We start from the raw sequence: 23,741 nt of genomic DNA, 5'->3' as shown, positions 1-23,741 counted from the left end.
CGAGTAACTGCAATCAGTTATAATACTTATCTATTCATTGTTACACCTTCAGAAAGTATAATGCATTAAAACACATGACAATAAACCAATTTCAGATGTAACAAGGAATCTGCAAATATTATAATGCATTTTAACTTTGGTAAGAATTATTTCTGAAAAGATGTAATGCATTATAATTTACAATTTGAATACCTTTATAATGTATTTTACATAAAGGCTTTAAGTCCAAATTTTCTTCAGTATGTCAGTCTAAAAGGTAATGTATAGGTAATGCATAACCATTATGTGACTTCTGAAAGAAAAACATTCAACAACGAAACGGAATCATGGTAATCATAATCATTGTGCACAATTTTTAACTATTAGAATTAACAAAAAGCACACATTATATAAGCAGATAACCTGTAAATAAATTGTGTCAAAGTTCAATTTAAGTACAGTAATTAATAAGATTATAAGATATTAATTTATACTTTGATATCATCTAAACAGAAAAGCGAGAATGCGACTTCAGTTTGGCAGTGCAGAGATAGACATCTAACATCTCACTGACAACATCTAATGCTTTCATAGTTCCCCTTCAATCCCACTGAGCCTCCACCAAACCAATAAAGTCATCATCTGCACAACATCAGAATCAAAAACAGCACCTTTCAGAGATACTGAAGAGAATTAAACGTGTATCACACAACATTATGCAAACTATTTTGATGTTGACAGCAAACATTACAGTACACTTAAAAGTAAACAACACATTAATTGGTTCTTAAGGAAAAAACAGAAACACTGTCAGGACAAAACATGTAGATGGTGGATGTGTGCGTTTAGAGTGGAATGTCCTGAAGAGGGTGTCCTTTCCGTCTTAATTTTCAGACATCTTGCGAATCATGTAGTTGAGGATGCCACCATGATGGAAGTAAGTGAGCTCCACGTCCGTGTCAAACCTCATCTTAGCCTGAAATGTTTTCCCTGTGCCCAGCTGCAGAGATGAACGAAACACACCACATTTAATCATATGGGACAGGGAGAAAAAAATATTTAAGGCAGTGTTATTTTAGCATTGCTTACATACAATTGTAGTATATAGCGTATATTTTTATATTTTCAGTTTTCATATTAATTTAATTTTAGTACTTTTGTTATGTGCTTTTGTCCTTTTTATTCTTTTTTTATATTTCTATAGCTTTATTTTTTCAGTTTTAGTTATTTATTTGCCAAGGCAACATTTAAAGTTTTTCAACTAATATTTATATTTTATTTCAAGAAAGAAAATACATTTCAATAATTATATTTTTAATGTAAAAAAAGATTATAATTTTTTTTACATGAAATAATAGTTTTTCTGGTCTCTAAACCCCTCCTTTCCAGGAGTCTACTCTGCTCTGATTGGTCAGATGGTCCAGTCTGTTGTGATTTTCCTAATCTATTCTGATTGGTCAGACGGCTCAGTCTGTTGTGATTTAGCAGATGCTAAATCATTTGGATTTTATCCAAAGCGACTTACAAATGAGAACAATATAAGCAGTTAAACTGACAGTAGGACAACAATATGCAAGTGCTATGACCCTTCTCAGTTTAGATTAACGCAGTACATGTTCATTTTTATTTTTTTATAGAATAGAATAGAAGAGAAAGTGTTAGTATTACTGGATCAAGTGTGGTCTACTCTGCTCTGATTGGTCAGAAGGTCCAGTCTGTCGTGATTGGTCTACCACTTACTGTGTGTGCCCGAAAACAAACCGCTCATTACCATATCTGAATTTCAGCTCCGGAGGCTTCCATAACATTTGATACACAGTGATACGAACAGTAATGATGGTGTAGGTTTTACAGTATCAATCTCATCCTTTGGATGAGTGGATATGCTTCTGCAGCACTGAAAACAGCATCTCAACATGTCGACAACACGAAAACTCTGTGTCTACAGTGTTTGAGGGCGGGTAAAAGTAGACGTGGTTCACAGACAGCCAATACAGACCATAGATGGGCATTATGCAAATTTGTTACATACCTACATAGGTTTGTGCAGAAAGTATAGGACGAATTACTGACGACTCATTTCAGGCAGTTAAAAATTGGTTATTTCTTTTGGGACTTTGATCTTTGAAACTTTGCAGACCTTTTACATTACAAACTACATGAAATATAATATCAAAAAAAGCATAATGGGGCACTTGTATACTTTTGGTACGGTGTTGTGTGGCCACATGATGTAAAAAGTGAGCTCCTGAAGAGAAAGCAGTTGAGAGCTGCAGATTTAAGGCAGGGTTTGTGGTGGAATCATAAGCTCTACCTTGATGTCCACAGTCATTCTGGGAGTGAGCTGTGGGGGAATCATCACAGTGTATCGCTCGCGGCCAGTGAGCCCGAGGCTTTCAGCGCTGTCACCCGGCAGGTACTCAAGAGGAATGATGCCCATGCCCACCAGATTACTGCGATGAATCCGCTCGTAACTCTCTGCTAGTACAGCTTTGATGCCCTAAGGGAGAAAATCAATAGCAGTAGCAGTTTCAATGAGAGGGTTGCACACTACAGCCTTTTTTGTTTTATCCAGAAACTGGCTGTTTAACTATCAAAGGCCCTGTTTACACCTGGTATTAAGATGCGTTTTAGTCGATCGGATCACGAGTAGACAAGTGAGACATTCCTGTTTACACCTGGTATTTTAATCCGTCTCTTTTGTCCACTTTCAACCACTTCTGTCCTGATTTCTTCGATGGGAGGGTCTATGGGCGGTTAATGGGCTTTTTCAGAACTTTTTATCTAATGGACAAAATAAGCTTGCGCAAAAAGACAACAGAAAAACACATGGAGAGCCGCAGCTTTCGTTTTTGTTCTCATAGCAGCAAGACCACAGCAAATGCTGTGAGTGTGTGTTAGAAATCAGGAATGGTGAGAGAACATTGTGCTTGGAACGTTTTTGTCTTTAAACCAAACTCTTCAGCAGACAAAGTTTTAATCCCGTCTGGCTAGTGCACTTCAAATAATGTTTACCCATTACGTCAGTAGGCGGAGAGTAGGCGGTGTTTTGTGGCTGTTCGAACGCATTCGATCAGATGAGCATCTACACTACGAAAGCAATCCGGTCAAATACTACCTCTGAAAGTGAACAAGCTCGTGGTGACGCCGTTTACACCTATATTTAGCTTCGTCCACTTGTAATCCGATCGACCAAAACGCATCTTAATAACAGGTGTAAACAGAGCCAAGAGTAAAGAAGACGCATTCAGAATATACACACAAAAAATAATAATGGGTGAGCAACCACTTATGAAAAAAAGAAGTACACTTAATTTTAAAATTAGTAATCATAATATACTTTAAAAACACACACTTAAGTACACACTGAATATAATGTTATTGGACACTTAACTTACCCACTTAAGTAGGACTTAAATACATCTTTACATGTAATTTTATAATTACTTCTATTGTCTTTAAAGTATGGTTAAAGTGTCCTGCTGAATGTACAAACAACCATTTATGTTAAAATTAAATGTATTTAATTTCTATTGAAACTTGTATGGCATATATTTAAATACATTTGTAATTACACATTTGTAATAACGAAGTTGCAATTTAGTACATTTCAAAATATAATAACGAATAACACTTCAGTTAGAAATATATTCAAGTACTTTACATGTGCTTTAGTATGTTAGTCAACACATCAAAATAAGTGTATTTCTTTAAAGCATGACAGAAGATTATAAAAAAATAATGATGTATGATTATTAAAATGTACTTTAAAGTAAAACTTTTAATTTGACATTATTACAAAGTGCAATTTTTAGAAGTGTACTTAAGCGTGTTTAGAAACCGTCATGAAAGTGTAATCTCTTTAAGTACACTTAAGTGGCTTTCATTTGATTAATATAATATCATCTGCAAGTACAGTTTTTTTTATATATATATATACTTAATATTTGAATACACTACAAGTGCACATTCAATGAAATTAAGTCCACTTCTTTTTGACAAGGGACATCACATTCAGACAAGATTCAAATTAATTGAGACTGCAATAAATAAAACTGCATTGGCACAAGATGTACTGGAAAAATATTTTATCCCATACATGTAGTTTCCAGACAGACATTAATCATCGTGTCCAAGTCACCATCAATCTAGATTAACTATAAACCTTACCAGGAGGAAGGGCCCTTTAGCAGCCCAATCTCTAGAGCTTCCTGATCCATACTCTTTGCCTGCCAGAATCAAGAGAGGATGACCAGCCTGCTGATATTTTTCTGCAGCATCAAACACATCCATCTGTAAAAAATAAAAATCAAAAACAACATTCTATTACAATTGTCAAATGTGAACATTTCTCTGGTATGGAAAAACGTGTTAAAAAAATAACATGGGTTTATAGTATAATAATCTAATGGATTATTAGTATAATAATTAGCTTGACATTAACTTTTTGCTCACCAGCCAAAGTGGCTAGTGATTTTCCAAAGTTACTCGCCACTCAGCATTTGCACTGGCCACAATTTTGACATCGATACCATGGGGAAAAACTTCCATATAGATATTTTTAATATTATCTAATAATTTGGCAGCCGGTATATTAGGCTGCTGTCACTTTAAGACCAGACGCACAGACCCCTTATACTGGTTTATATAGCCAATACACTTGGCTTTATGTGCAGGCACTTTGGGTGTGAGCACAAAATCTGCAGGAATGAAAAAAATTGTGCACAATACACACAAACGAGTAAGTGAGGGGAGGCGGGTTTGAGTGTCAACTCTCTGTCGGAGAGATGAGAAAACAAAGCGCAGCTGGTATCCTGTATCTATTCGGCAGAAAATGAGTATTGGAAGCGTTTCAGATATTTCAGTATAAAAAAAATCTATATTTTTGACAACACTACATTGCACTTAGTTTATTATTTCAGATGCCTTTTTAAAAGTGTATATTATATAAAATTCAACCCGCCAAAGTGGCTAATAGGAGTGATTGCGATACACACCACTGCTGAAATCCACCCACATCTGGCGGGTGTTAACGTCAAGCCCTGTGTGTGTGTATATGTATATGTATATGTGTATATAAAAAAATACAGTCTCCTACCGTCTCTCCTGTAGGAAGATAAGAGGTGCTTGGAGCTTGCTTGTTTATAAACTTGTTAAAAAGGCGGATGTTGGCAAACGTGCCTCGAGCCATGACTGCGTCGTTGCCTCGACGAGAACCGTACGAGTTAAACTCTCTTGCAGTGAGTCTAGCAAAGGAAAGGAATATTTCATTACCCACAGTGTTCCGAGTCATATCTCAATTTTAATGACAATGTAGGCCTACAACTTTTTTTGCTAAAACGATGTATACCAGACTACAGAGAGACAGTCATGTAACAGCTTGAATTCTTGAGGATGCTAAAAGTCTTACCCATGGCTAGTTAGGTAGCGTGCAGCAGGGCTGTTGCGTGCAATGTTACCAGCAGGCGAGATGTGGTCTGTGGTCACAGAATCTCCCAAATTCAGCAGTACATATGCATCTGTTATGGGCTTTGGTGTCTGGAGATCCCGGGTCTAAAATTATAATAGCAGAAAAGCAATATATGTTTACAGTTCTTGCCTACCCTTGTCAAAGTTTCATTGTATTGAATGTGCACAAGTGGAATTAAAAAAATAATAATTATATTTATAAATTTAATAAAATAAATGGTTACTTAAGTGTACTTATAGAGAGTACACTTGCATACAGTACCAATGTTTCTTACCACAATAATTCCAAATAATTTTTTTTAACTTCAAAGTTCATGTGCGCCACCTTGTGGCTGATTTTCACAAAAATTGGTACACATTCATTTTCACAAGATGTACAAATATGTCCATTTTTTTTGTCCACTGAAATTTTATATTTCAAAATACTGCTCCTTTAAGGGGGTAAAAAAAAAAACCTCTAAAGTTTAGCTATTTGTATTTAATCTAAATTTAAACTATAATACATTTTATTAAAATTAAATGTCCGAAACCATTACATTCAGTTTGCACTTCAGTATATTAATTTAAAGTATATTATTTAAATAAGAACTCTTTTTAAAAGTAGGCTAAAGTGCACTTCTTTTTCATAATGGTACAGTTATGACATTGAACACATTTAAAAAAAAAAAAAAACAGTATACAATACCAGTCCATCGAAGAAAGGTGGGGATTTTATGTAAGTGGAACTGGAATCCCAGTTGTACAGTTTGTCAGAGGAGGCTTCCAGAGAGTTCCAGCGTTCATTCACTTTCTGAATATGAAAATAGACAAACACTACAGTTCAATTTATTACATTTACTTTTTGTATCTGGACATTGTTTTGATTTATGACAGACGAGTTAATAATTTAAAAGTACCTCAATTTTCTCATAGACCTCCTTAAACATGGCAGGAATGACAAACTGTCTCTCCACCACCTGGATTTCCTCTCGTGTGGGCCAGATGTCCCTTAGGAAAATCTCTTTTCCCTTAGAGTTCACAGCTGGATTAAGACAGGCCAAGAAACATTTGTTGCTTTTGATGCTCTTTAGGGAGAACCAAGCATTGTAATGTAAAATAATGAGATTAATACCTGGTAAATATTACTTACCTAAAGGCTCTTTTTCAAAATCTATCCTCACTGTGCCTGCGATAGCATAGGCAATGACCAGCGGAGGAGAGGCCAAGTAATTGGCACGTGTGTTGGGATGGACACGACCCTCAAAGTTTCTGTTTCCAGACAGGACACCAGCAGCAACCAAATCACCCTGTGACATAAAAAAAAAAAAAAGCATAAAATTTTTTTTCTGAAGAAAATAACATTATCCAAAAACATTATAAAATGAAGAGTAAAAGCTTGATTACCTGAGTAATCGCCTCTACAACCTGCTCTGGAAGGGGTCCACTGTTTCCAATGCAGGTCATGCAGCCATAACCAACAACCTCAAAACTAAAGACAGATAAATATTATTATAAATTTGTTAAAGATTTTGTAAGCATATTGTGTCGTTATGCTGTCCTCATATTTTGATGGTTTCTCACCCTAACTGAGTGAGGAAGTCCATGACTCCACTCTCTTTAAGGTAGTAGGTGACCACTCCACTCCCTGGAGACAGACTGGTCTTTATGTACGGCTTGACACTGAGACCACACTGTACAGCCTTCTGAGCCAAGAGACCTGACGGAAATAAAGAGAAGCATTACATTACCATAGACAAAAATACATTGAGCATATTTATAAAGTCAGTGGTTCTCAACATAGATATGTGTAGACATTCTACCAGACACGTCGGCGCGCGCGCCATCTTGGAACAGTCAGCGTGTCGTCACTCATAGTAAGAATCAATGATACCACAACATTGTGCAGTTTCTGGTTGTGAATCTGCCAACATTTAAATTCCAAAAGAAATGGAATAACCTTTGGTTTGTGTTTTTATATCTATTAACTCAATGGTACTTTTTAATTAATTTATTTTTACTGTGGTAACTTTTTAATGGTCTATTAGCTAGCGCTAGTCTGGCTATCACCAGACCAAGCTCAATCTTTTAAGACTGAACATTGGTCTGGGGAGTCTGCTATGTATTTTCTACTGCACAAGAGGCGTGATCAACGGCATAGTTCAAATGACTCTGTACGCAATTGGATAGTCCTTCAACCAATCAGACCAATGATCCAGCTGACTTTGCAGAGCGACGTGAAAACTCCAGGCAGGAAATGTGTAACCAAACGTGTTGATCAGCAGTTTGCAGAAGCAGCAATGGAATCGAACGATTTTTGCAGGTTGTGCAAAAAAAACATGAAAGTTAATGGTATTTACACCCACTCGAGCGATTTGTTTGCTAAAAAGAAGCCATTGAGCATCGTCGAGAGGTTAAAAGGAATTGGACAGAGCTGTAACGGCTCTGGAATTGGATTGGATTAAACCCGCCAATAGCGCGCCAGGTGGATAAGCCAGTTTGTGATTGGTTCCTGCAAATTTGTAAAGGAAGCAGCAGAGATAAATGTACAGGTTTCCAGCCTGAGTTGCAGGGCGAAATCAAATTGGCGGCAGATCAGGCTGGGTTTACTCAGTCTAAGCTAGCGCCTTCGTCTTGTTGTATTGTGTTAGTTTAGCAAAAACACCAGCTGAAGTCTATTGCAGATATAGATATTCATAGATGCATCGAACTACGGTTGCAGGCGCTCAGTCCACTTGCTGTCGAGTGTTCATGGACCGGCTTTGACCGTTCCAATTACTTTCATAATGACTTTTTCTGGGGCTTAAAAGTGGTAGTTGCATAGCAGTCAATGGAGGGACAGAAAGCTCTCAAATGTCATTAAAAAGATCTCCATTTGTGTTCCGAAGATGAACGAAAGTCTTACGGGTTTGGAACGACATGAGGGTGAGAAATAAATGACAGAATTTTCATTTCTGGGTGAATGAACCCTTTAAAATCGGTCCTTAAAGGGACAGTTAAAACAAACATTAAAATGACATCACTAGAACGATTCTAGAGAGTCATATGGACTACTTTCATGGTGTTTTTTCAATGCATTTTCATATATTTAAAATATGGAAAAGAGCAGCCTTGTAACCATTCTTTTGTGTTAAAAAGGAGGGGAAAACCTTGCTTGAAGTGACTTGAGGATGAGTGGATGAATTATACTTTGGGTGTAAATGATCCCTGTGTGCAGACATGTACCTGCTCCCAGCATGACTGAGGGGTTACTGGTGTTGGTACAGCTAGTAATGGCTGCGATGACCACAGATCCATGAGAGAGTGAATACTCTGCACCGTTAAACTGGAATGGTACTAGAACATCATGGCGCTCGGGAGCCACCTGGAATCCTTTAAAGCCTTGCTGTAGACAACAGACAATAATGGATGATAAAGGTGTGCAGGAATATTTCTGTAGACATGAATGGTTGCTTCAGCACTGCTTTAAGGAAATTAAAATCTGATGTTTATGGATTTTATGACTGTTATGTCCATATATTAGCTTTGAGATCATCTTTAGGCTAAGGAAAAATGTCAATACAGGAATGTATGAAGCCCACTTCCACCACATGAGGAAAAAACTTTTTTTTTTTTTTTTTTTTAAATCTAAATTAATTATTAAAATAAATAAAGGGGAACAAAATTAAATTAATTAAAATAATAAAAATGTTGAAATGATATACTCTCTTAATTATGAGGAAAAATAAAAGTATATAATAGTTATGTAATAATCACAATTTCAACTGTCAATTGTGACTTTATCTCATCATTTAAGTTGAAATTGACAAACAATTGATGTCAACAGTTTTTTTGTCAAATTTGACTTGTGTAATATTTTTTTCAACTTTTTGCAATAAAGTTTCAACTATTCAACTATTTGTGCAATAATTATGAGTGATAATTTCAACTATTTATGTCAATTTCGACTCATGTCAAAATAGTTTATGTCAGTTTTAACAAACTGAAATCATGACAAAAAGTCTTAATTATTACATTAGTCGAAAAACTAGCACAAAAAAAAAAAAACAATTATAAAGTTGAAATTATGATATCATTGTTTTTTATGTCAATTATGAATTTATGTAATAATGACTTTTTGGCAATTTTTTATGACAGTTGTGGCTTTTTATGTCAATTGCATTTAATGTCAGTTATGCCTAATGTCATAAATGAAATAGGCTTTCACAGGAATTCGATTTCTGCTCATCATGTAATTTCGTGGGATTGCTAAGCTTTTAGATTAGCACAGTGGTCATTTACTCTTTAAAATGATTAGTTTTCCATACACAATATATTATGATTGAACAAGCCTCACTCTATTTCATTTTCAATTTTGGCTGTGGAGCTGAACTATCTGTTGCTTTTTCAAAAGTACAAAACTGGGAAAGACCTCAAAAAGTGTGTAGAGAGATTACTTTTGGAGGATCCATGAGGCAACAGAATATTGTCTTATCTCAAGAATCAAAGGGAATGTGTGTCCTGTGTGTTTTCCAGGTCTTACTGTGACATGTACCTTGGCCGCTAAACACGTTTCAAAGTCCTGCTTCATGTCTGATACAGCCACTTTGTCATGTGGCCGTTTAGGACCACTGCAGCAGGGGACAACCGCACTGAGGTCCAACTCAACAACCTGGATGAGAAAAATGAGAGACACACATACATTTAGCAGAAAGTGGTGCAGACAGCAGTGACTAGTGCAAACATATCAGTGAACCGCACATTTGTGTTGGGTTTAGATACCTGAGTGAACTGTGGATCTTGAGAAGTGTTGCTGTAGTCTCTGAACATGCCCACTGCTCTCAGATACTTTTCTATGTAACTTAGATTCTCCATGTCCCTCCCTTAAAAACAAATATGTATAAAACACACATAAACAATGAGAGTCCAGTTTCAAAGTAATTCCACCTTACTGACCACAGGAGGATGTAGTTCCCCTTGTGAAAAAGAAGTGAGCTTAATTGTCCTGAATATGCACTTCAAATCTTAGACGTATTTCTAAAAAATAAACTATACTACTGTTTATAATATTAATAAAAAGGCCACTTAAGTGTACTTAAAGAGAGTACACTTTCATAACTATGTATCTTAACCCACTGTGTTAAGAAAGTGCACTTATAATAATGTCAAATGTCAAAAAGTTTTACTGTTAAGTACATTTTAAATTACATTTTAATAATCTAGTCATGCTTTAAAGTACACTTATTTTGACTAACATAATAAAGCACATGTAAAATAATGTTTACATTATTTATTACAGATAAATATGTACTTAAGTGGGTCAAAAAACTCTAATGTTCAGCCAGTTGCATTTAATATAAATGTAAACTATAATATATTGTCATTTATTTGAAGTTAACGTGCATTTAAGTGTACGAAAGCAGTTTGAGCAAAGTTATTTGGTAACATTTTAGTTTAGGTTCCAATTCTCACTATTAACTAATAATTATGACTTTTGCCTCAATAAACTCCTGATCACTGCTTATTAATAGTTAGTAAGGTAGTTGTTAAATTTAGGAATTGGGTAGGATTAATAGATGTAGAATATGGTCATGCAAAATAAGGCATTAATATGTGCTTTATAAGTACTAATAAAAAGCCAATATCCTAGTAATATGCTAATAAGCAACTAGTTAATAGTGAGAATTGGACCCTAAACTAAAGTGTTACCAGTTTTGCTTTTGTTTTTTTAAAGTATGCTTAAGTGTACTTGAAAACTGATCAGGGACAGGTTAGCGTACCTGTCTGCGTCAGATATTGAATGCTGATGGGGTCTACAGGGAAGAAGGCAGCGGTGGCTCCATACTCAGGGCACATGTTGGCGATGGTGGCACGGTCAGCGATAGACAGCTGGGCAACACCAGGGCCAAAGAACTCCACAAATTTTCCAACCACACCAACTTGCCGCAAATGCTGGGAAGATAAAGAATATGATAAAACAAAGCAACTTATCCATTAAGTTCTTCTAGTAGGGAGAATATTTTTAACGTTTCCAATATTTTCAAACCAAAGCCACCATAAAATCAGATATGGCAAGACTTCCATACCTTGGTGACAGTCAGCACTATGTCAGTGGAGGTGATGAATTTGTTGGGTGTCCCCTGTAGTTTGTAGCCTATGACCTCTGGCAGCACCATGCTGATGGGTTGACCCAACATGACCGCCTCTGCTTCAATTCCTCCCACACCTGCTCCGAAAGATCAGAGGTTACATCTCAGCAGAACATTGTGTTTATTACGGAATTTATCATTTCTTTCTCTTTAATTACCAGCCCAACACTAATACACTAATTTAACTTTCTTTTTGCCTTAAATAACAAAAATATAACAAAAGTCAGGATTATGTGATACAAAGTTGTAATTATGACATTAGTCAAAATGATGCCATAAGTGATAATTATGACATGAAAGTAAAAATGATGTCATAATTATGATTTTTTAATTAAATATACATGAACTTTTATATAAAATGGAATTATGAGATAATAGGTAGAAATTGTGTCAAAATTATGACTTGTGTATTGACATACATAAAATGTCAAAATTATGATATACTAAGTCAAATTACATGAAAGTTGAAATTGTCATAATTATTACTTCTGTACTGACACGTAAAATGTCAAAATAAGATACTAAGTCATAATTATGAGATAAGAGGTCAAAATTGTGACAATTATGACTTGTATATTATGATCATGATGTATAATTTTCATGTTATATATAAGTCATAATTATACGATAAAAAGCTGAAATAGTATCTCATAATTTTGACATTTTATGTGTCATGAAATACAAGTCATAATTATGACACAATTTTAACTTTTTGTATCATAATTATGCCTTTGTATTTCAGAATTTTGACATTTTGTGTATGTCATAATAATACAGAAGTAATAAATATGACAATTTCAACTTCTTGTCTCATTATTATGCCTTCGTATCTCATAATTTTGTCACAAATATACAAGTCACAATTATGACACTGAGGCATAATTATTATGAGACAAAAGTTGAAATTGTCATAATTATTATGAGACAAAAGTTGACATTTTCATAATTCTTTTTTATGACATAAATAAAATGTCAAAATGTTGAGGTTCTAAGCCAATACTTCTATATTATGACACATAAAATATAAAATTAAGAAATATATAGAAATATATAGAAATTATGACAATTGCGACTTTGTATCTGATAATTTCAACATTTTGTGCAAGTCATACATAATAGAATACATGTAAAATGTAAGTCATATTCATAATACATTTTGTATCCCCCCTCTATCCCCCCACAGCTGCTTTAATCATTTTGAACGGACATGTATGCCATATTGTTGCAATAACATGCACATGCTTGTTTTAACTTATTGTTTTTATGTGTGTTGTTGGTATATGTGGGTAATATGGATGAATACAGTTTGTTTTCTATGAGAGATATGATATCAAATTTCGTTGTATACCATTCAATGACAATAAAGGTCAAACTAAACTAAAAACTAATAATACACAAGTCATAATTATGACAATTTTGACATTTTATGCACAAGTCATTATAACATAATTTTGATACTTTATGCATGAGTCATAATTATGACTTTTTTATCTCATAATTATAAATTAAGGCCCATTCATACCCAGAACGATAACTGTAAATGACTTAAAATAATGAAACTACTGGTGATTCTCGATGAGTTTCACTCACCCCAGCCCAGCACTCCCAACCCGTCGATCATGGTTGTGTGCGAGTCCGTTCCCACCAGACTGTCCGGGTAGAAGAAACCATCCTGGTCAAACACAACCCTGGCCAGGTACTCCAGATTGACCTGATGGACTATTCCTGAACCCGGAGGAATGATCCGCATGTTCCGGAATGCTTTAGAACCCCACTGTGAACCAATACAATTAGTTCACAAGCAATCATCATCTTCATATCTTGAAGAGACAAACAATATCAAAACATGTCAAATACAGAGGGGGAAAATTACCTTTAAAAACTCAAATCGTTCCTTGTTCCTTTCAAATTCAAGGTCTTGGTTTTTCTGAACGCTGTCAGACCTTAAAATATGGAAAATGTATACTTAAACATAATGAACTGTTGAACTGAGTAGTTATGTTGATACTTCACCCAAAAATGAAAATTCTGTCATCATTTACTCACCCTCGTGTCGTTCCAAACCTGTATGACTTTCTTTTTGTCTGCTGAACACAAAAAGAAGATATTTTGAAGAATGCTGGTAACCAAACAGACATTTCTCAAAAATATCTTCTTTTTGAGAAGAACATGAGGGTGATTAAACGATGACAGAATTTTAGGGTGAATTATCCTTTTAAATTATCATTCACTTATCACAGACTGCAAATCCCAAGACAAGAGCACCAAATGACAATTAGGTTTAAATTTTCATTTTTAGTTGTGACAGAGACAGAGACAGAGCCCAAAAATTAATAAAAAAATAAAAGACAGACAGACAGATCGATTTTTTTAATAGTCTTCTGTCATGTTTTAACTTATTTTGTTGTGTTGACTAACATACTAAAGCACGTGTACAGTAACATACTTGATTATAATTTTACTGTAGGGCAAAATTCAATTTCACATTTAAGTTAATATATTTAAAATGTACTCAATTGCAACTTTATCATTACACATGTGTAATTACAAATATATTTAAATAAATTACAGTAAAATAATAATAAATAAACAAAATAACAAAGTATATTTTAGCTTACCAGTACATTCAGCAGCACACTTTAACCATTTTTCAAAGACTATAGAAGTAATTATGAAATTACATATTAAGATGTATTTAAGTCCTACTTAAGTGGGTTAAAATAAGCTCTGCTAAGTCCATTACATATAAATCTAACCTATAATTTAATATATTTTAACAAGTGTCCAAAAACACAAAACAAACTTATTTTAAAAGTACCCATGAATAGTACGTTTTTTGCACAAGGGTTTACAGTGGCATTTTCTCATGCTCACTGTCTATAATTAAGCACTTAAACACAAAGCATACACACTCTCTGTGCTCTAGATTAAATAAATACTCAGTTGGCGAAGGTAAATACTTTTAAATAAACCCTGTAATACAACATGAACCTATTTAAAACATTTCCTCAGGAGAACTCTGTACATGAAAACAGACATTAAACAGAGGCTAATCTGAAATATCGACAGATAGACAGAGACATAAAAAGCAATTTTACATTTCTGACAATGAACCTACTTCCTGTTGAAGTCAACCTGAATGGAATGATCTATGACAAGGTCTGCCGGACAAACTGGATTAATCTTCTCAGGGTCCCCTTGTAATTTTTTCACTGCGTCACGCATGGCTGCAAAGTCGACCACTGCAGGAACCCCCCTGTGCACAGTGAATAAACAATGAGACAAATATGTAACAGACAGATAGAAAGCTGCGAAAATATGAAACGTGTGTAAGTTTATGGAACCTTTTTAGACAAAAAAATTATTTTTTAATTTGCATATGTGTTTTTTGTTGAGCATATTTGTTACAACTATTTGTGTTTATTATTGATATAGTGAGAATATGAAGCTCACTTTATTGTGTACGACTGCATAATATGCAATTTGGTGCTGTTGCCAAATATTACGAAGAAATTCCAGGCATGCATGTGATCAGCTAAATACAAAAAACAAGGAAAACCTATTTCAAACAATAAACCATCGAGCTTTTATTTTGGCGGGAAACCGCAGGAAGACCTTAACACTTCTCTTTGTTGTACAACAAATTTATAAACAATTCTCATTTAGAATTTGGGAAGATGGGTTGGCGCACATTGCAATCCCAAATTCAAATTATAAGCGACTCGAACACATTTTTACTGTGAATCGAAACTGAAAATGAACACAGTGCTTTACTCTGAAAAATGCAGCGCGTCAGACAATATATTTATTTAATACATCACAACCGTTGCGATATGATGATCGCACAAAGCCATATCACATTAACACCGTTTTCAAGTTTTACTCGCATTTGTTGCTTTGAACCCTGGCTAACATGCTAAGAGTGTCCCGCAAATGTCTTAAAAATGTACGTATCAAGTATGACACAGTAGGCTATACAGGGTTAAAACCTACGTGAAGTCTTGCAAGATGACGCGGGCCGGTCTGAAAGGCACCTCCACAGTCTGACTCTGCGTCACCTTCCAGTTGAGGATTTTCTCCACATCCTCCTCCTTCACCAGGAACCCATCGCAGTTCCTCACTGCTGACTCCAACAGCACACGGATGGAGAAGGGAAGTTGGTCTTCAAAGAAAGGTACAGAGAAGGACACAGTCATGTCTCCAGCCATCACAAAATTCATAAGAACCCTGAATGCAGGACAGCTGATGTAACTTTCATTACTTGAATGGTTAGACCAGGGGTGTCCAACCCAGCTCCTGGAGGGCCACTGTCCTGCAGAGTTTAGCTCCAACTCTTATTAAGCACTTATTATGTCTTCAGACTCACTAGATACTTCCAGGCAAGTGTGTTAGAGCTGGTTGGTCTGCAGGACGTTGGCCCTCCAGGAGCAGGATTGGACAACCCTGGGTTAGACAATTCAACAAGGCAAACGTAAAATGTGTAAAATGTCTTACCATATCTGGGGTCTTTAAGTTTTTTAAGGTTGAAAAACTTGCGGTCAGGCTTCTGGGGGTCCAGAGGCTCAATAGTGTGTGCATAAGGGTTCGTCATAACTCTTGAACCCTGATATTGAGAGGAAGAAAACAATGTAAGTAACTCATTTACTAATTAAAACATTTTTAGACATGATACACTGGTAATAACATCAAAGTATGGTATTATGCATACATTCCCTTTTGAAAAAGAAGTGCACTAAACTGTATGTAAATTTGTAGAGAACTTTAAATATTAAAAGTATTTGTTTTAAACTGTATACCCAGATAATAGATTGATTAAATAAAAGGCCACTTAAGTGTACTTAAAGGGAGCACTTTCATTATGGTTTCTTAACACACTTAAAGTGCACTGTCATCATGTGAAAAGTTTTACAGTACAATTCAAATAATTCTGCTTTAATAATCTTTTGTTTTAAAGAAGTACACTTATTTTAATGTGTTGACTAACATCCTAAAGCACATGTAACATACTTGATTATACATTTAATTGTAGCGTTTACATTTAATAGTTAATATTTTTCGAATGTACTAAATTATAACATCATTACCATGTGTACTTATACAAATAAATGACAAAAGTTAAATAGATATGACATTAAAGTATATTTTAGTTTACCACAAATGCTTGTCACTACAATCGGCAGTCACTTTAAGTGTTTTTCAAAGACAATAGAAGTAATTATGAAATTTCATATAAAGATGTACTTAAGCCCAACTTAAGTGTGTCAAAAAAGCACTCTAAGGATCAGTTAATTGCATTAAATATACATTTCAATATAGCCTAATATAACACATTATAATTTAATTGCAATTAATATGCGATTAAGCGTTTGAAAACTACATTCAGCTCACACTGGCATACATTATTTTAAAGTGTTTTCTTAAGTTATAAGTACTCTTTTTAAAAGTATGCTAAAGTGTACTTCTTTGTCGCAAGGGTTTAAGAGAGTTTAAACCAGCACTTGCAGTTCACTATTAAATGAAAAACAATTTTAAATAGACCTTTAGTCCTGTTCTGAAAGGCAATATAATTCCAGTCAAATCTCCAAAACAGAAAATCCAGTCAAATCTCCAAAACAGTAAATCTCCAGTTCAGTTCAAGTGCAAATGGAAGATCTGGCACTTTATCCGCCTCTATTCAACACCAAAGGCTTGAGAGCTTCCCAGAATTAAGAGGTTGGTACGTGACAGACGGGACGACACCAGCTGCCAGCACACAGCATAAGAGATCAAGGAGGCAAAACTTTATCACTGCCTTCACACAGACTAGTTTATACAGAAGCTGCGTGTTGACAAATCTTCGGTTTACATCACAGCCTTGATATCTGCTTGATCTTACAGAGATAAGTGAGATCAGTTTTATGCAATGAGATAAACATGGCCCTCTCCAAAACTGTCACAGATAATGAACTGTATGGTATTTGTCTTGGATTCCACACAACAGTCAAAATAAAATCATACATGAGTCTAGAGATTTGGAAATGTTTTGGGCTGGTTGTGGAGTGATGTATCAGGTGAGTGATCAGGCCATGACGTTAAACCAGCCTTCACAATAGTCCAAAGTAAAGCCAACTCTCTTTCCTCATTGCAATTTCCTAATGTTTAAATCCATCCATTTTTATCCAAGTCATCATGTCCGCTCATAGGTCATGAATCACGATTGCGGTGTGGCAGTCTAACCTAACTGTCTTTCTGCATAAAATGACTATATTTAACCTCTAAAAGGGGTAGGCTAGTTCAATTATTTGATGTGCTCTACATACAGTAATGTTTATATGTGAATAAAAGTCTAAATTAAATTAAATTAAATTAGTTCTTCATATACAGAAATACGATCATGTCCCTTCAGAAGACTGGGATTAAACCACTTGAATCATGAGGAATTCGTTTACAATGCCTTTATGAACATTTTGAAGCATCAAAGTTTTGGTTGTGTGAACTTTCAAAGGCGAAATCTATCAAGTTTTATTAAAATGATCTTCATGTTTTTTTCAAAGATGAACAAAACTCTTTCGTATTTGATGACATGAATTTTCATTATTGGGTGAACTATGCTATGTCATAAAAAATGTGACAACAAATTTGACATTGCATTGCTGATATTTCAGACAGAATATGGAGATATGTCTTGTTGGAAATACTTCAATTCTAAGATAACAACTCAGAGATTCTACTGTCCTCAGACACAGATGAGCGGACTGATAAAAACAATGAAATGCACCAGTGTTATACAAATTATGAGCAGTAGCCTATTCATTCTTAACTAAAACTGATCAAAATAATTTTCATTAATTGAAATGAAGCTGAAATAAAATAATATATATATATATATATATATATATATATATATATATATATATATATATATATACACATTAAATGAAAAAAAAAACGACTGAAATGAAACATTTGGGAAAAAAAATAAGAGAAGCACATAAATTACTAAAATGTAAATTGAATATTAAAATAATAACTGGATATATGGATAAAAGGCAATTCAAAATCTTAATAAATAATATAAAAGTATTTAATGTTATTTTAGTACCAAATAATACTAAAATAACATTGATTACGAGCATTCTTCAGTGAACAGCACTTGTTCAATCATATTAGGGTTGTGCCGTCCATCGTGATGGCTGACCGACATCACGATGGTGAGCCACCATCGTGATGCCACGCCCCCCACCCTGTCAGACCAGCCCAGTCTCACGGCAGTTCGTGTTCGTGTGTACACCAGACACCAGTGGTTGGGAACCTGGCTCTTTAGGCAAAAATCATGTGGCTCGCAAGGTCTCTCACCCTTTACCAACGAACGATAAAAAAATAAGACGTGCGTGTTCAGTGCTGTTCGCGAGTGTCACGAGTCACCACAGCAATCAACTAACCGCTTACGTTTCTGTGGTAACCTAACAGCTCCTGCACTGGGATTCAAGCAGCCGCTGCTTGTTTAAGGTGATGGCGAAAATCATTTTAGAACAGCACCGAAAATGTAAAAGTAGGCTATATAAACTTTAATATATCATTTTATTGAAACGGGTGCTTTACTGTTCAAAGAGACATTTCGAAACATTTCACCGGCTGGCCGCTGGTACTTTCACTTTAGCCGCAGAGACGCTTTATGTCCTATAAATGTGTCGTATTGTTGATAATCCGCGCAGATTTCAGTTGACGATTCTGTTTAAAGTTATTAATAATAAAACATGAATGAATGAGAAAGAAAAGAGCAGGATGTGCTTTATATTGAAAAGAAATATTAAAAGCGTGATAAGTCGCGAAAGAGACCTGAATTGTACTGACAGGATGCTGTGCGCGCGCTCCGAGCGCAACACGGACAAGAATCTTTGTCTTCGGTTGCGAGCCTAAACGGCCAAATAAACATATAAATATTTCAAAATGCCAAGCCGAGTATTCCCGTGGCGTAAACACAGTAGAAGTGTACTCTCTCTCTCTTCGTGATGGTCAGCGCGATTCCGTAGCATCCCCCCCCCCCCCCCCCCCCCCGACGATATCATCGTCCATCGCGATGTTTTACTGTAAACATCGTCAACTGCCAATTTAGGGGACATCGCCCAACCCTAAATCATATCAGTGGCTGATGCTATACTGATTAAAATACAAATGAATAGAAAACGAGGCAAACCAAAAAATGTAAGGGATAATCCATGGCTAGCAGTGTATTTAACAATTTTAATGCATGACGTGGAAGCAAAGAACCTCCTGATGTGAAGCAGAGTGCATTTAAATCATTTAATGCATAGCTACCCATGGTTTATCCTGCTTATATCATGGTCATTTCATTTGCCAACATTCACAAGTTAAAGCGGTCATTGATTTTTGCAGCGCAAGAACTGACCAGAAGGTATAGGCATTCTAACTGCTTTAAATAAGACACAGAGATGAAGTAGTGGGGTAGATCACATTTATATGAATTAATTAATTAATTATATTTGAATTAATTATTGAGAGAGAGATGCGTGTGTAAATTACCTGCATCCGTGAAGCATCTTTCTATTGTGAAAAACGATGCTGCACAGGTTTAAACGGATTTAATGCACACCTTCCAGCCACTCAAAATCAAGTATTCAGACAGACCATAGTATAAAATAACATTTTATTATATTTAAACAATGATTTAACATCCTAAGTTACCTTGAATGCAATGTAAATGGCTTTGTATAAAATCCAGCGATCCCACTATAGCCAAATATCAGCTGATTAGTCAGCCCAGCTGATACACCGATGAGCCAAAACATTATGACCACTTGCCTAATAAGTTGTAGGTCCTCCACGTGCTGCCAAAACAGCACTGTCCTGCCGAGGTATGGACTCTATAAGACCCCTGAAGGTGTCCTGTGGTATCTGGCACCAAGATGTTAGCAGCAGATCCTTGTAGAGCCGCCGTGGATCGAGCTTGTTTGTCTAGCACATCCCACAGATGCTCCTTTTGACTGATATCTGGGGAATTTGGAGGCCAGGGCAACATCTTGTACTCCTCATCATGTTCCTCAAACCATTCCTGACCAATGACTGCAATATGGCAGGGTGCATTATTCTGCTGAAAGAGACCACTTCCACCAGGGAACACCATTGTCATTTAGGGGTATACCTGCAGCAATTTTTAGGTAGGCGGCACGTGTCAAATTTATGTCCATGTGAATGGCCGGACCCAGGGTTTCCCATTGTCAAGAGCATCACACTCCCTCGAACCGGTTTGTTGTCGTCCCACAGTGCATCCTGGTGCCATCACTTCCCCAGGTAAACGGCTTACACATACACGTGAATCGTGATGTAAAAGGAAATGGGACCATCTGTCCAGGCGACCTTCTTCCACTGGTCCAAGGTCCAGTTGGTGCTTTCAACGGTGGACTGGGGTCATCAGACACTCTGATTGGTCTCCTCTATGCAGCCCCACATGCAGCAGAGTTTGATGTACTGTGTGTTGGGACACATTCCTCCCATTACCATCATTCATTTTGAGTGACTTGTGCCACAGTAGACCTTCTTTTTGCTCGGACCATACCGGGTAGTCTTCGTTGCCCTCGTGCATCAATGAGCCCTTGGCGCCCAACACCCTGTCGCGGGTTTGTGGTTTGTCCCTCCTCGGACAACTGATGGTACATTTTCACCACTGCTAACAGGGAGCAACCCGTAAGCCCTGCCGTTTAAGAGATATTCTGACCCAGTCGCCTTGTCAACAATTTGGCCCTTATCAAAGTCGATTGCTTGTTTGCTTACCATCTAATCTACCCAGACCAGAATATTCGCTTCACCCGTGACTGGTCATAATGTTTTGGCTAATCAGTGTATATCGGTCCATGTTTAATTAAAAAAATACTCTAGATGTAAAAAAAAAATTATGAGGCAATATCATTTGGATTCAATGAAAAAAGACAACCATTGAATATCCACCTTTATTACTAGGCTCTGTGGAATACTGATTGGTCAATCAAGCCATCCAGCGGTATGTTATTCCCGATAACAACCAGCAAAAACAGATAGCACAGGCTCATCCGAGTTAAAGAAGTTGGCGCTTTACGCTTGCTAGGAACGGAAGTTTTGCGTTTGGTGAGCTAATAAAATATTAAAACTCAAATCAATATTTTGTGTACAGTTATTTAATTATGTCATTCGGTTTCGCGGACTCGCTCTCTCTTGTTTCGTTCAAATGCAGCTGCTGCCATTTTGCGAAGATTGTTTTCACTGTAATAAGATAACAAACAGGTACGATTTAAAACAGTTTAATCTCAAACCAATATCTCTTATCCCTATAATTATTTATGTGGTGAAATACCGTGTAATAAGTGGTATGATTGAACCGTATCTGTCTGTCTAGTTTGAACTTTCAGCTTGCTAGCAACTGCTTTCTCGGTGGAAGCTTTGCATTTAAAGAGCTAATAAAATATTTAGACTCAGGTCAATAGCCTATTTCATGTCTAATTATTTACTTATGTGGCAAGCAGCCGTGTAGTAAGCTGGATAATGTACATCCAGCTGGTTGTTATCGCAGAATAAACCCCTTCAGGCAGGGTGATGCAAGACCTAATCATCCTGTAAGGGTTTATTCTGAGATAACAACCGGCTGGATGTACATTATCCCTTACTTAACTATTTATGATTTTGCAGTAATTTATACTATAGCAGAAAGCAGCAGTTCAAAATTCAAAGATTTCAAAGAGGTTTAAACCTTAGAGGAAAAACGAGGGCAAAAGAGCCCCTACATGCTTTATCCTAGAATGCTGCTTCACGTTATCATGTTAACAAGTTTAACTCAGACCTCCTGGGATATGAGCGAGCAATGAGGACAAGCTGTGCAGCAAGTAAAGTGGGTTTTTCCTACTATAATGACAGCAGAATTGTGCAACATATCAAACAGAAGACAAAAAGACACAACCGACCAAACAGGGTGAGCCACTAAACTCTTCAGCCAACCCGAGGGGGGAGGTAGATTAACACCAAATGATAGAAGCGATTATCATGATTAAAACCGAGGGTTTTCAATCTTTTAGATGGCAGACACCTCTGAATATGAACATTCTCATGTGAGGAACACCCATCCTAAAATTTAAAAGGCACCTATATAGGTGCTTGTTTAAAGACCCAATTAATACAGTGAAAAATGTATATTATAAATATGTCTAATATATAAGATTTATTTATTTATTTTAAATTATTTTATCCACAGGCCCCCATTACTCAGCTAAATGAATAAATGTACTTCCTTGCGGCCCCTGTTTTGGAAACGCCTGATTTAAACAGTTAGACTTGGCCAAGGTCACGTCATAAGAAATGTAGCCTAATTCCTCTGTAGTATTTTATTGTGTTTCTGTGATTTAGAAAGGTGGGATAACAAGAATAAAACATAGGCTATCTGAACGCAAAATCACCAGAAACCCGCTTTTAGTTATACTTCAGTCAATGAATCACTATCTGACATCTCAAAGTGTGAGACTTGGTGCCAAGCATAACAGGCTCAAGGAAACATAATATGAGGTAATATCTGTACATTCCCACCCAGTCTTGTGACCAAATGCCATTTTCTATGGTTGTGTGTAATAGACTCTGGACTATGAAAGGAGGCTCATGTGTTTCCCTGTCTTCTAGGAACTTGTTTAGAGAATGATTTACTGAAGCTAGTCCACGTTTTCTGCCTTTGACTGACATAACACGTAAAAGAAAAGAAAATTAATGTACAAGTGTAACCTACATTTGCACCAATTTTACTACTACTCTACTAGCATGTGCAATATCAATTATTTCATTGTCAACGTGAAGATAGCCGGTTAGCTAACGTTAATGTTAACTCATCCAAGTAAGAGCCAAAACAGGAAATATTCCCCACTCGATCTCGGTCTAACATACCGTACACACATTCAAGCTGCCATGATCCTCGTGCTAATAACTCTAATTGCATCCTTTTAATATGCAACAGCACTGTTATTACGACAGACAACAGTACAAACCCTATGAACTCAAACTCCGAAAGCAATGACATGAGACATGCAGACGAGAAGTAGATGTTGCATGCAGTTATGCTCATAGAGCACGATTTCCCTGTATAATAACAGCTTGATCAATAAGCTTACCTCGTACTGTTACAGTAGATATGAGTCCTGCTGTCAATGGATGTTCGGCCTCTTTAACTCTAGAGCCGCG

General features: G+C 36.1%; 1 protein-coding gene across 2 annotated transcripts; it reads right to left on the bottom strand.

The window, feature by feature from the left end:
* Window positions 1-23,741, bottom strand: aco1 (aconitase 1, soluble). 2 transcript variants are annotated; one of them, XM_084405186.1, is made up of 21 exons: window positions 23,672-23,741; window positions 16,047-16,155; window positions 15,546-15,714; window positions 14,671-14,808; window positions 13,426-13,495; window positions 13,143-13,326; window positions 11,490-11,629; window positions 11,184-11,355; window positions 10,186-10,286; window positions 9,959-10,075; window positions 8,650-8,809; window positions 7,009-7,144; window positions 6,832-6,916; window positions 6,578-6,734; window positions 6,345-6,469; window positions 6,134-6,238; window positions 5,390-5,532; window positions 5,078-5,225; window positions 4,150-4,272; window positions 2,294-2,479; window positions 1-979 (listed from the first exon to the last, which is right to left on the bottom strand). In XM_084405186.1, exons 2-21 carry the CDS (start codon window positions 16,141-16,143, stop codon window positions 863-865), a joined length of 2,673 nt encoding a protein of 890 aa, XP_084261312.1. In that variant the 5' UTR covers window positions 16,144-16,155; window positions 23,672-23,741; the 3' UTR covers window positions 1-862. The 2 variants fall into 2 exon arrangements, with proteins under 2 accessions (XP_084261312.1, XP_084261313.1); XM_084405187.1 differs by lacking the exon at window positions 23,672-23,741 and adding an exon at window positions 17,091-17,240.

Source organism: Rutilus rutilus, assembly GCF_951802725.1.
Source record: "Rutilus rutilus genome assembly, chromosome: 3".
Lineage (NCBI taxonomy): Eukaryota > Metazoa > Chordata > Actinopteri > Cypriniformes > Leuciscidae > Rutilus > Rutilus rutilus.
The sequence above is the reverse complement of the archived record's forward strand: the minus strand, read 5'-3'. Positions and strand labels throughout refer to the sequence as shown.

Excerpts from the sequence above, each read along its gene's own strand:
- aco1 (XM_084405186.1), bottom strand. The coding sequence starts at position 16,143 with ATGACGAACCCTTATGCACACACTATTGAGCCTCTGGACCCCCAGAAG. Across the intron at positions 13,496-14,670 it reads CAGGTTGACTTCAACAGGAA|GTCTGACAGCGTTCAGAAAA; the intron begins GTAGGTTCATTG and ends CCATATTTTAAG. Across the intron at positions 7,145-8,649 it reads CTCAGTCATGCTGGGAGCAG|GTCTCTTGGCTCAGAAGGCT; the intron begins GTACATGTCTGC and ends TATTTCCGTCAG.